The sequence below is a fragment of the Monopterus albus genome, unplaced genomic scaffold (genome assembly GCF_001952655.1).
Source record: "Monopterus albus unplaced genomic scaffold, M_albus_1.0 scaffold126.1, whole genome shotgun sequence".
NCBI lineage: Eukaryota > Metazoa > Chordata > Actinopteri > Synbranchiformes > Synbranchidae > Monopterus > Monopterus albus.
This window is the reverse complement of record NW_018128006.1, coordinates 1,218,660-1,230,638: the sequence shown is the minus strand read 5'-3', so window position 1 is coordinate 1,230,638 and position 11,979 is coordinate 1,218,660. Positions and strand designations below refer to the sequence as shown.

The 11,979-nt window shown below is 38.5% G+C and overlaps 1 protein-coding gene across 1 annotated transcript in view; it reads left to right on the top strand.

The window, feature by feature from the left end:
- Positions 1-10,682, top strand: part of calcrl2 (calcitonin receptor-like 2) — a 22,473-nt gene extending 11,791 nt beyond the window's left edge. The window contains exons 2-13 of the mRNA XM_020612625.1: positions 928-985; positions 1,225-1,399; positions 3,195-3,302; positions 3,651-3,763; positions 4,865-4,956; positions 5,398-5,527; positions 5,701-5,854; positions 7,161-7,221; positions 7,572-7,638; positions 8,344-8,562; positions 9,113-9,154; positions 9,415-10,682. Coding sequence (XP_020468281.1) covers positions 928-985; positions 1,225-1,399; positions 3,195-3,302; positions 3,651-3,763; positions 4,865-4,956; positions 5,398-5,527; positions 5,701-5,854; positions 7,161-7,221; positions 7,572-7,638; positions 8,344-8,562; positions 9,113-9,154; positions 9,415-9,708 — 1,513 coding nt within the window. The 3' untranslated portion in view covers positions 9,709-10,682. The remainder of the gene's footprint in view (positions 1-927; positions 986-1,224; positions 1,400-3,194; positions 3,303-3,650; positions 3,764-4,864; positions 4,957-5,397; positions 5,528-5,700; positions 5,855-7,160; positions 7,222-7,571; positions 7,639-8,343; positions 8,563-9,112; positions 9,155-9,414) is intronic.
- Positions 10,683-11,979: the final 1,297 nt, after the last annotated feature.

Below are 11,979 nucleotides of genomic sequence, written 5' to 3'. Positions count from 1 at the left end.
GATGAAAAGTACAAGACTGCACAATGTCAGACACAATCTTCAGTTGTCTGCATGAAAGTTGGACCCATCTATCTGCCCTAACCACCAACTTCCTAGTGTTTTTAAACTGTTCAATTTCAAGAGACACTCAATACTAGCTTCTTAATCCACACTCCAGCCCAGACTGGCAATAATACACCATTTTGTCGTTTGCCAACCTTCATAAAACACAAAGAAGAAGAACACAAAGAAGAACACAGAAGGTCATTGGGCTGCAACACAACAAACACTGCCATGTCACAATTTTATAGCCATTATAGTAAGATTACTACACTTTACACTGTGGACCAACATAGATTTTGTAGTCTACATTTTTCTTGTTAGACTGGGCTGTATCATGGGTCATGAGGTCCAGTCACCAGAACGCAATGGAGCCAGATTCCTCCCTCATGGATAAAAAATAAAACATACAGTATATATGACTTATACTTCTGTATATAGTTGACCATAGTTTTGCTTCTTAAAGAGGAAACACTACAGGGAGCTTTCTGCCCTTTTGCCCAGAAATCATGACAAACACACATCTGTTTCTGTGACCCTGACTGGACAGAGGAGAGAAATGACTGTGGGAGCATGAACTTCCTGTCTTGATAGATGAGAAAATACAGACTGTAAATAAACAAACACAAGTATGCTTCTGGAACCATGCACTCACATATGCACATCTGAACTTAAATTACAACTTTAAAACTATATACACAATATCTGGTTCATGTCTGCTATTATAGTCTGGTGCTGTTTATTATGCTTGATGTTCCCAGATTCCTCTTTAAGAACTACAGCTCTAGAATGAATTACAGCTTCTTACATTGTTTCATATTAATTCATATAGAACTGTTTGGCAAACTGCCTTAAAAATGCATTGATCTCATTCTGTTTCACTTGCAGAGACATGTGGAGGAGCCTAACACTCTCACTGGTAGTTGCACTGGTGCTAGGCACAGAGGTGAGTACAGCTGTCTGTCTCCAGATGCCTAGTCTTCTTCTTTTCATACATTAAATGTGAGAAGTACTGTCTAATGTAATGTAATATATTATTTGAGTCTGACAAGACAAAGAGAAACCAGACTGAGAGGAGGAGCATGTGCATTGACTTAATCATATACCTTTGCAGACAAATTTACCAATTAATATCAAGTAATATATCTGTACCATATCTGTATCTTTGCATGATTGTTTACCCAGGTGTCCCAGTCTGAGGATGTGGGGTCCACGGTGGCTGTCGAAAAAGCAGTGACTGGCGAGCAGGACAATTTCAGCGACATATCCGCTGTATTTGGAATGTCCCGACATCAGATTCTGGCTGCTCAGTTTGAGTGTTACTTGAAGATTATCCATGATCCGCCACACTCAGAGGAAGGTGATAAGATTGTGCCAGTTGTTCTGTTTATTCACAGTTCAGCTGGTAACAGTTGTCCAGCTGGAGCATACATCTCCCTGGTGGTATTAACACATTTTGTTCCCAGCAACAGTTTGCATTCAAGCACAGTGCTGAATCACACTTTCTCTGCAAATGTAATTAGCTTTACTACCAGCAAGGGAAAAAATTACAGGATATCCTTTTAAAATAAACCACTTTCATTGTGCTTATATAGCCCTGCCATTGACTTTATGGGCCCCTGTTTTAGCACTATTGTCGTGCTGTCTCTGTTGATAAGTGACTTTGGTTTAGACTGACATTTCTCTGAATTCTGTCTCAGCAACTATTTGATGAATGGCCATGAGATATTGTGCAGATCGATGTTCATGTTCCCCAGACGATGAAGCCATTGGTCTTTAACAGTGATGAGGCTGTTAACCAGGCATTCATTTCCAGGCATCCAAACCAAACAGTTTTGTTCAGAAAACATTTCTGATAAATCCCACCCTTGCATCACTTGCCGAAGTTTTGTTTTTCAAGTGTGGAATGTGCTCATTTTTTTGCCACTTGTGGTTGTTGTGGGGGAAAGCACCCGCTATAGGTGCTCAAGACCTCAAAGAGGAAGGATGAAGGGCTGACTGGTATGTACAGGTTAGGACATAAATATCTGTTTTTGCTCAGTGGTGTCAGGTCCGCTCGGCGCGCCCTGCCTCTCTTTCTTTTTTTCCTCTCCTGCTCTCCCTTTTTGCGGGATCAACGCCTCAGCTGTGTCGCATCGGGTTATTAGTGACTCGTGGGTCGGTGCGCACACCTGAGCATTGCGACATGTAATGGACAATACTTACCCTATGTAAGTGACAAAGGTTGTGTTTGACCCGCATATTTTTTTAGACGTGTGTAAGATGCTACGCTGACAGTCTCTGTGCGTTTTGGCTTGACCTTATCACGCTAATTATGCGGTTAGCAATACAGAAATACGAGCTTTGTCTTCCACACTGACAGTCTCTGCGCTGTGGATTGCATTGTTTACGTTGGTTCTTTTTGTTCACCTGTCCGTTCTCATCCTCCTGCTATCCTAGTTCCTGTCGTTAGTTTGTGTGTTTACCGTCCTGGTCTCCTTAGTCATCACTGCCCTTCCCTTGTTGTATGTATTATGGACCCTGTTTTGTTGTCATGTTGTTTTTATTCCATTAAATGTACTAGCACCTGGGTCAGCCATCTTGAGTCCAACCCCAGTTCTCCCTCACCCTCCAGGTGAGGGGGACTAAATCATAAGTGGCCACAGCTTGACCCATGGCCACTAAGCAGTCAGTGGTGTGAATAAAAGTGGGGCAGGCACCCAGATTTAATCCTGCTAGTCCAGTGATTGAAACAGCAAACATTCTGGTCTAACTTAGGCCACCACTACCACAATTTTAATCAATTCTTAAAATTTAGACAAGCTTTTCTGGTTGTGTAACCTATTAACATGTATGTTCATACACACACACACACAGACAGAGAGAGAGAGAGGAAGTGAGTCTGAAAGAAAGGAAACTTACCCTTTGTCTTTTTCCTTGTGCCTGTTACTCCTGCTCCATACTTCACTGTCTTTCAAATGTTATTTTGTGCAACTTGATTTTCTGGTTTCCGTCTATTGTTGACCATCTTTGTGCAGGCTAGCTGCATTTAGGTTAGATAAGTCTAACACGTTTGTGCTGTTAGTCTTACCCACGGGCACAGACATGCACATCTCCCATGTCTACTGTCTGCAACCTCTACAAGTTCAATGTCACATTTGTTATGCCCTCTGTAGGTACCTACTGTAACCGTACATGGGACGGCTGGCTGTGCTGGGGGGATTCAGCTCCAGGCGTTGTCATGCAGATGTGTCCTGATTACTTTCATGACTTTGACCCTGCTGGTGAGGCTTTATCACACACAAACACACACAGAGCTGACAAATTATATTTTCCTATTGTTTGTGCTGATACATATTTTTACTTTATCATATTTGAATAAATAGTCAATGTATAACCCCTGATTCTTGATTTTGAGAGTTCTACTAAGCCTTCAGCATCTTGACATCTCCTGTCACATTTTGACTTCATTTTCGACTGTGTGGAACATTGCAAAACATAAATTACAAAATGGAAAAGTTGTGCTCCCACAAACACCAGAACTCTGATAAAGAAACTGAATGTACAATGAGTTTGAAATCTGAAGTTACCTAAAGCAAACCAGGTATAAAGTGTAACATTGTCTCAAACAGAGAAGGTCACCAAAGTGTGTAATCCTGATGGCCAGTGGTTCCACCACCCAGAGAGCAACCGAATCTGGACTAACTACACCCAGTGTCAGACCTACACTGAAGACAAACTCAAGGTAAAACACAACGCAATGAAACTGCTCTGTATGAGAGGATTTCAAAGGGTTAATTATATTTACAACATTTAATTGGGTCTCTGTTAATTTGCTCTAAGGCCTCCTTCAAGCTGATTCATGCATAGTGACCACGAAGCTTTAAATAGGTTTAAATTGTTTTGGGTTTTTTTGGGCATTGTGTGGCGATGTAACCTGAACCACTGCACCAACTACAGGAAATGACACCAGAGGGTTTATGACAGACGCTGATATCTGATAGTCAGAACTTACACGTGTTGGGACAGCTAAGCATAGCAACATGAACCAAGGGCAAACTGCAGTCTGCACTCACTGACTCATGTGCTCTAAACTGGCATGGACACTTGAGAGAGTAAAACATAGCCAACAAGCTGGCTCCGCAACGCTTCGCCAATGTTGCAGTTCTGCAACTGGAATGAGATTCCTTTAAAATCCCCAGACTGTCAAAATCTCTACACAGAGAGGTTCACATGCTGCAATTTGCCTATAAATGGGCCATGTCATTGTATCAGTATGGAATAAATACCATGTTGTCCTCACTACTCTGAGCTGCAGTGTTCAAAATACTTATGCGCTTGTTGTTCATGTGGCATTGCTGGTTTTTCTTGTATAAACATGATCAAACACAGAGATGCCAAACTTTACTGTTTGCCTCACATGAAAACTCCCCCCTCCTCCCACCCTAAACTCTCTGAAAGTGTGGAACATACATACACTCTCAACACTTAACACACCAAACTACGTCTCAGTTCAGTTCTAATTTAAATGTACTACAACCCTTTTGGATGTTGACCTCTTCATTAATAATTAAGAGTTTGTTTTAATCCACCTGATATCTACAGTCTATACTTACCTAAACATGCAAATCATTTCCACTTGGAGGATGACAAATTGAATTCATGGCCTTTCAGGAAACAATTTTCCTTTGTTTTTCCACAAGGGTTTTCTTCTGTGTCCAGATGTTTCCTTCTGTGCTGCAAAGAGGTGACTGTGCTTACCGTACAGTGACTATGCAACTACTGTATCTGCTTCTTAATAAGTGTTTTATCTCATTTATCACAATTAAACACTTTCTTCCCGCAGTTCGCCATCAGTCTCTACTACCTGGCCATGGTGGGTCATGGTTTGTCTATTGTCTCCCTAATCACCTGTCTGATCATTTTCTCCTACTTCAAGTGAGTTAAGTGAGAGTTTTCTTTTGTTTGGTCTGAATAAACACTTATTTCCTGTAGAGTTCCAATAGAAGCTGCTTGTATGTAGTAGGCCAATGTACTGTATGGCAACAGTACTGACCTTTTATATCATAATCTCCTCTGGTATGTACGGTGTTTCTATTAATATGATCAGTGTGTTCTATCCCATATATAACTGACCAATAGTAAGCTGTGTGTCTGTGATTGTAATGGCATAGTTTGATCTAATTTCACATGAATCAACATGTTTATATGTCAGGCTATATGCAAAGTTTGTCAGAAACTTTTGTTAGCCATTATGACAGAAAATGAATGATATCATGTTTAATTTGATATTCAATAACTGTCACAGAATATTAGTATAAATGTTTAAAAAATAAAGTAACCATAACTGATAAACTGTTCCTTCTCTCTGCCTTTTAGGAGTCTTAGCTGCCAGAGAATCTCCCTGCACAAGAACATGTTTCTGTCCTTCATTTTAAACTCCATTGTTACTATCATGTGGCTCTCTCTCACTGTGGCCAATAACCAAGCCATAAATGCCAGCAACCCCGTGAGCCACTAAATTATATTTCAGCTCATTACACTGATAAATTTCAGTTAATTTGTACTCCCATGTTAAACATATCCTACACAGTTTTTACTTATAATATTTATGGGTTAAAATCTGCTTTTAATTTATCGTGACACATCTGAAACAAAGCTTTACTTTTTCATGTTGATCAGGTGAGCTGTAAGGTCCTGGCTGTGCTGACTCAATATACAAGCACTTCCAACTACTTCTGGATGCTGTGTGAAGGCATCTACCTCCACACACTAATCATAGTGGCTGTCTTTGTTGGAGAACAGCAGCTCTTCTGGTACTACATCCTGGGATGGGGTGAGTCAGAGGGATCTGACATTTCACCGCCAGTTCATAACCTTTGCTTGTGGTGTTTCCCTGTAAACTGCTTCCATCTTGTAGTCACATCAGTTTTAAACATTGCAGCTTATAATTGCAGATAGCCAGGAAGATTCTGAGGCAACATTAAAGTGCTGAGGATATGGTGGCAGCAGATTACGCAGATTATTATACTGTAAATTCTCTTACAACATAATTATAAGATAAATGAAGGAATTAAAACAGCTGCTTTACAGCTTCAGTTTGTGGGTGACACTGATTGTGACTGGCATTCGCTCACAGTGTAAATAATGTAAAAATAATAATACAAGAGATCTTTAATTTGGTTCAAATTGTCGAACATCAGTGCAAGGGGAAAAATACACTATGGATGGCTGCATGTGCCTGTGCTTAGATAAGTGGGTTTTTCATGAGAATCTCTCATCCAGACTTTCAGTTGCCTTAGCTTAACCATGAAGGCAAATTCAGCAGGTTCTTAATGCATAAGTGATGGATTTTTTTAATGTCTCTTCAAGGCCTACATCTTTTATATCTGTCCAGTAGCCATCCTATACATGTGGGCTGGCACATGTTCTGTGCGTCATACTATTAGCTATGCTTTTGATGCTGGGACAGTAACTGAAATCTTTGTGACTTCAGCTTTCCTGAACCACAAATATATACAGTATAACAACTTTTTGAGTAAAGTCATGTTAAAGGTATAGTTTAGAATTTTGAGAAATATACATACTCACTTTCTTCAGGTAGTAGCCCATTAGCTTAGCTTAGCTCTCCTTTGTTGAATCTATACAAAAAACCCCTGTAAAACCACAAATTGGAGTTTTTACATATGTGCTTTGTGCAGATTAAACAAATAAAATTGGTTAATTAATGACATATGCACTGCTAAATTAGAGTTGTTACCTCCTAACAGACCTAGGCTAGATGTACCTATGGTATGTTAACTGCCTCCTGATTCCAGCTTTAGAGGTGCTGCTAACTTCAGCTACAGCCAGGCTAACTGTTTGCAATCTTTTCATCTAAGTGTTGGCAAACAATGACTAATATTTCCCAAAATGTTGAAATATTCCTTAAACTTGGCTAAAATACTGTATAACTCAAACTCTTTTCTTTACATAAAACACTCTTGTGACTTAACTAGTACATTAAGAATAAGATGTACATGAAGATGTTGTGTTTCATTTAACATTATGCTTTAACATTGTGGTGCAGCTGCAGAAGCCTCTATAGAGATTCATGATGTTTGTATGATATTTTTGTCTGTATTTCTGTTGTTTGTCCTAAGGTTTTCCTTTTGTTCCTGCCATCATGTATGCTGTGGCTCGTGGGCTCTACTTTAATGACAAGTAAGAAGTTACTGCCAAGATAATTATCCAAACAGGTGTCACCAATGTAATTAAACATGTTGCATATTTACTGTACTGAAGTGTAGTTCAATATTGCAACATAACTACAGGCTGGAGTTTCACCTTCTCTTCCTTCCTGTGATCTTCTTTTATTCCATTTGATCACTTTGAAGGTGGGAGGATTTGACAGATATTGATTTGCCTCATCAAGTTGAATTTCAGTAAACGCTTTGTTCACTGAGTCTTGTCCTAAAAGTGAATGATTAAGGCTTTTTGATGTTGCTGTGCTTGTGAAACTTCACAGCCATGGTGTCACTTTTAATTTTTCTTGTGCTTTGTATTATTGACAGGTGTTGGATTAGTTCAAACACTCACCTGGTCTACATCATTCATGGGCCCATTCACGCTGCACTGCTTGTGAGTAACTTAAAAAGTATACCCATACCAGTCAGAAGTGTGGACACACATTCTCATTGAAGTGAATGGGAATAGCCCCTTACTTTATTTAAGATTACTGTAAAAATTGTCAGACACAAACTGACAGACACCTTCAAACCACTTTTCATATACTTAGTGATGACTAGTAGAATACTTTTACCTGAAACTTCTTATGCAACGGCACACAGTGATCTAAAGTACATAGTAAAATCATGTATATCATACTACACTACTGGCAGTCTGCTAGTAAGTTTCTAATCTTTGTGGTGCTTTCATTTTATTGTATCTATGTAACTTTGTAATGGTAGAACACAGAGAAGCATCTGTAGTTGTTGAAATTTTGGTGAAAATACCATAAGCTGCCTTCAAATTGAACATGTTCTTTTGATATTGAATTTTAGCATGGTATTTTGAGTTTTAAGCTCATAAGAATGCCAGGAAAATCACAGCAAAAGCTCATCTAAATGAAACTGTCCTTTCTCCATTTAATGTCAGAGTAACATGAAAAGAAGTTATAGAAAAAAAATCTTATTTGAAGGTGTTGTTATAGTGCCACCATCAGGCCAGTCATTGTCATTGATAATATGAAAAGATGTGCCTTCCATTCAGATTTAATCAGGTCGAGTACTGTACATCTTTCTCTTTCTTTCACCCACCTATCCATCTGGTTATCAATCTATTCAGGTGAACTTTTTCTTTCTCATGAACATTGTCCGAGTTCTGGTCACCAAGCTAAAGGAGACCCACTGCGCTGAGTCCACAACTTACATGAAGGCAGTGAGAGCCACACTCATCCTCATCCCTCTTCTTGGAGTCCAGTTCATCCTTTTCCCCTGGAGGCCAGAGGGACGCATCAGCCGTGCCATTTATGATTTCTTTGTACATATCTTCTGTCACTTCCAGGTACAGTCAACAACAAACTAAACATTACATTTGATCTAAGTGCTGATGCTGCTAACCTGTCACAGAGATTCATTTAAATTCTAAGTAAATTAGATTAACTCCTATGGTGAAATTAACTGTCACCAATTTTGCACCAATAAACTGCATTTTTTATGATAACATTTGATCTTGAAGTTCCAAACTGCAGGTGTTTGGCAGAGAAGCTTTCCGTGATAACATTATGTACCACTGAAATACCATTAAACCCGCCTTCATTAAGAAACAATGTAAAACTAAAGAGCACTCAACAATTTCCGCTACACTCCAGAGCGTGAGTGGGCCACTGTCTGCTCTTGAATTTATATCAACAAGTGCTCTCTTGCTTGTGGAAATCAAACATTCAGCTGAATCTTGTGATAGTCACTTTAATGTTCACAGCAACTAGACAGAAAGAGGCTATATCATGCTCCATGATTTTCAAATAAACCTAAATTTATATTTATTATTTACAGTATAAGCTCACTGACATCTGTTTCTGCACTGATATATAACCTGTCACATTACTTTGCAGGGACTCCTGGTGGCAATTATATTCTGTTTCTGCAATGCAGAGGTATATTAAAACTATCATATTGCATGTTTTAAAGATGCTATAAACTGCTTTAAGATGGAGACCATTTACAGTTTAATATTTGGTTTGATGCAGATCATGTAAAATGTGTTATATAAAATAGAATAGTACATATAATCTGTCTAACACTAGACTAAACTAAGCTCTAAAACTGAATCAACAATATAATGACATTTCTTAAAAAAAAAGAAATAAAGTATTGATTATCTATTTAACTTTATTTTGTCATTGTGGATGTACAGGCCCAGGCAGCCCTGCAGAGGAGGTGGGCTCAGTGGAAATTTGCCTGGGGCAAAACCAGCTGGGGAGCATCACCCATCACTAGCAGCCATTTCAACTACCACACCAACCGCTCCATCTCCGAAACCAGTCGCGCCACTATCAGCTCGGAGCAACATGCTCTTGCACCTTTTGAACAAAGCAGACACTTCCTCTCCGAGATCCCAAAGAAGGCCGGCAGGCAGCAAATTCAAAGCAACACGTGCAGCAACGGGGAGTTGGACACTCTCAACAAGATGGAGACCACTGACATATGACTGGATAAAGCATGGAGATGTGCCAAACAAATACACACTTACACATAAACGCAAAAAAGGCAGAAGACTAAAAAGCAGAGAGGTAGCCAGCGAGTTTTCAATATAAAGGTTAACTGATTGGACTGTGTCCAAAATATCTGAAGAGAGCGTAAAAAGTATGTGGTGTTCACATGCACATTTTTAAAGCAGCATTTCCACCTATTGAACTTGTATGAACTGATGAGAAAAACTCATTTATATCATGGTGTCATTCTGTAAAAATTAATAATAGTTTTTGCTGGAATTAAGTTCACTACCTATTTAAGTTAATGTTTGTTTTCTTAGTTTTTTAAGCATGTTCTTTAGGTCCATATCCCAAAGCTGCCACTTTGATATCACAAATGCTGAGCTGTGTGCTCGTGTGGCTTGCTGCCTTATGAACCCTTTGAATGCTTTACTTGTGCACTACTGTGACAAGTGAATGTCATAGTGATGTAATCAAACGTGTTCTTTTACATGCCTTTATTGAAGAAAGATAATGAACAACCTGCAGAAAAGAACTGAAACTACAACACACTGAGAGAAACACTGTTAACAGAAACACAACATAGTAATAATGATTCAGATTCATATAGGGTTTACTGGACTTTAAGTCAGACAAAGTAGCCAACATGCTTAAAGTTTTGAACATATTAATTCTGTAGGGCATGATGAACAAATGGACGAAACACAGTGACTGCATATTTGCTCAAAAATGAGTAAAAAGCAGAATACTTTATAATAACTTTTAGACATCTGACTATCTGGTGAGACAGCCACAGCTAACGAAAGCTTTATGAACAGACAAACACTTAGCAAAACAGATACAGTATATTTTATGTACAATATGTAAATAATGCAAATAAAGTTTTGGGGTAAAACAAAAATAAATGCAGGCACTGCAGCCTGGCTGTCGGTTACACTGTTTTCTGATTAAACATAATCTTTAAAGCTTTTTTCTGAGCTTCACTGCTTCTGTACTTATTATGACTGACTATGATATATAATAATGGTCATATTTTAAGTTTGGTTGGTAAAACCAATCCTTGACAGAAAAATGTATGTTCACTGTATTTGTTGATACAAATCTTTAGTTTGCAAAAACGATTAATTTACTTTTGTGGCAAATTAAAGAGACCTCAGTTGAAAGTAGAATGTACTATGTTGAAAGGCCATTTGACTTTCAGCTCATGTCACAGATAAAACGGATAAAACAGTGACCATTTATTTGAGCCGTGTGATTTATTTTGAGCCTGATCCACATCTAACTAATTCTCTTCCTGGAACTACACTGTTCACTCAACATTATGATTCAAACCTGGAGCTCAGCTTTGAGTACAGGACTTTTACTGATGCAGAGATAATGGAGCTCTGGAGTGAAACAATAATTTCACTCCCGCCTTAATCTTAGACCTTAATCTGATATGAGGCTTTGATCCAGTGAATATGTAGTTGTGCAGACAGAATAAGACTGTTGAAATAATGTATGAATTGTATTATTGTCTCCTCTTCAAGAGATTTTACATGGTGTTATTGCTCTAATTAAGTAGATGATGCTATAATGTGAGCCTCCTTCACTACAGCTATGTCCCATGTGATCTAGTCACTATAATAGTGTTCATGTTGCTTTGTTTGTTCTATGTTATTGTTGTTGTGGCTGTTAAAATGAACAGTTTACTGTATTATTGTGCTAGTGTTGTTATAATATGCATTTCTTTCTTTCTTTCTTTTTTCTAATTTACTGCCACTTTAATTTAATTGTTTTTCCATCGCACGTGTACTGTGCTGTGTGTACACTGACAGGCTACATTACCAGCACCTTTAGAGTTTCTACTGGAATACTAAGCAAGTCTTATGTTTGAAAGTGTAGATGTATGTTGGTGTTCTTTCAGGGTGTGTTCAAACAGAACGTACTGGCAATATGCTCCAGTGTGGATACAGCAGGTTACAGTGATGCATGGATAATAAACCAAACCTGTGGCAGGTAAACAGCAGAGTACTGTATGATGAGACACTGTTAAAGAGTGGCAATTCTGAACTTATTCTGCACAGGGGTGCAACCCTGTACATGTCCCAGTAGAGAAACATCTGTTGTGGACATGTTTTCAAAAAAATGTAATCAACATTCCAATAAAATATTACAAGAAATGTTCAATTCAAGTATATAACTGTATATATATATATTTTTCAACACTCATTTATGTGTGGAAATAAAGTTGTTTGAACATGAACCTGTGATATTCAGTGTTAATA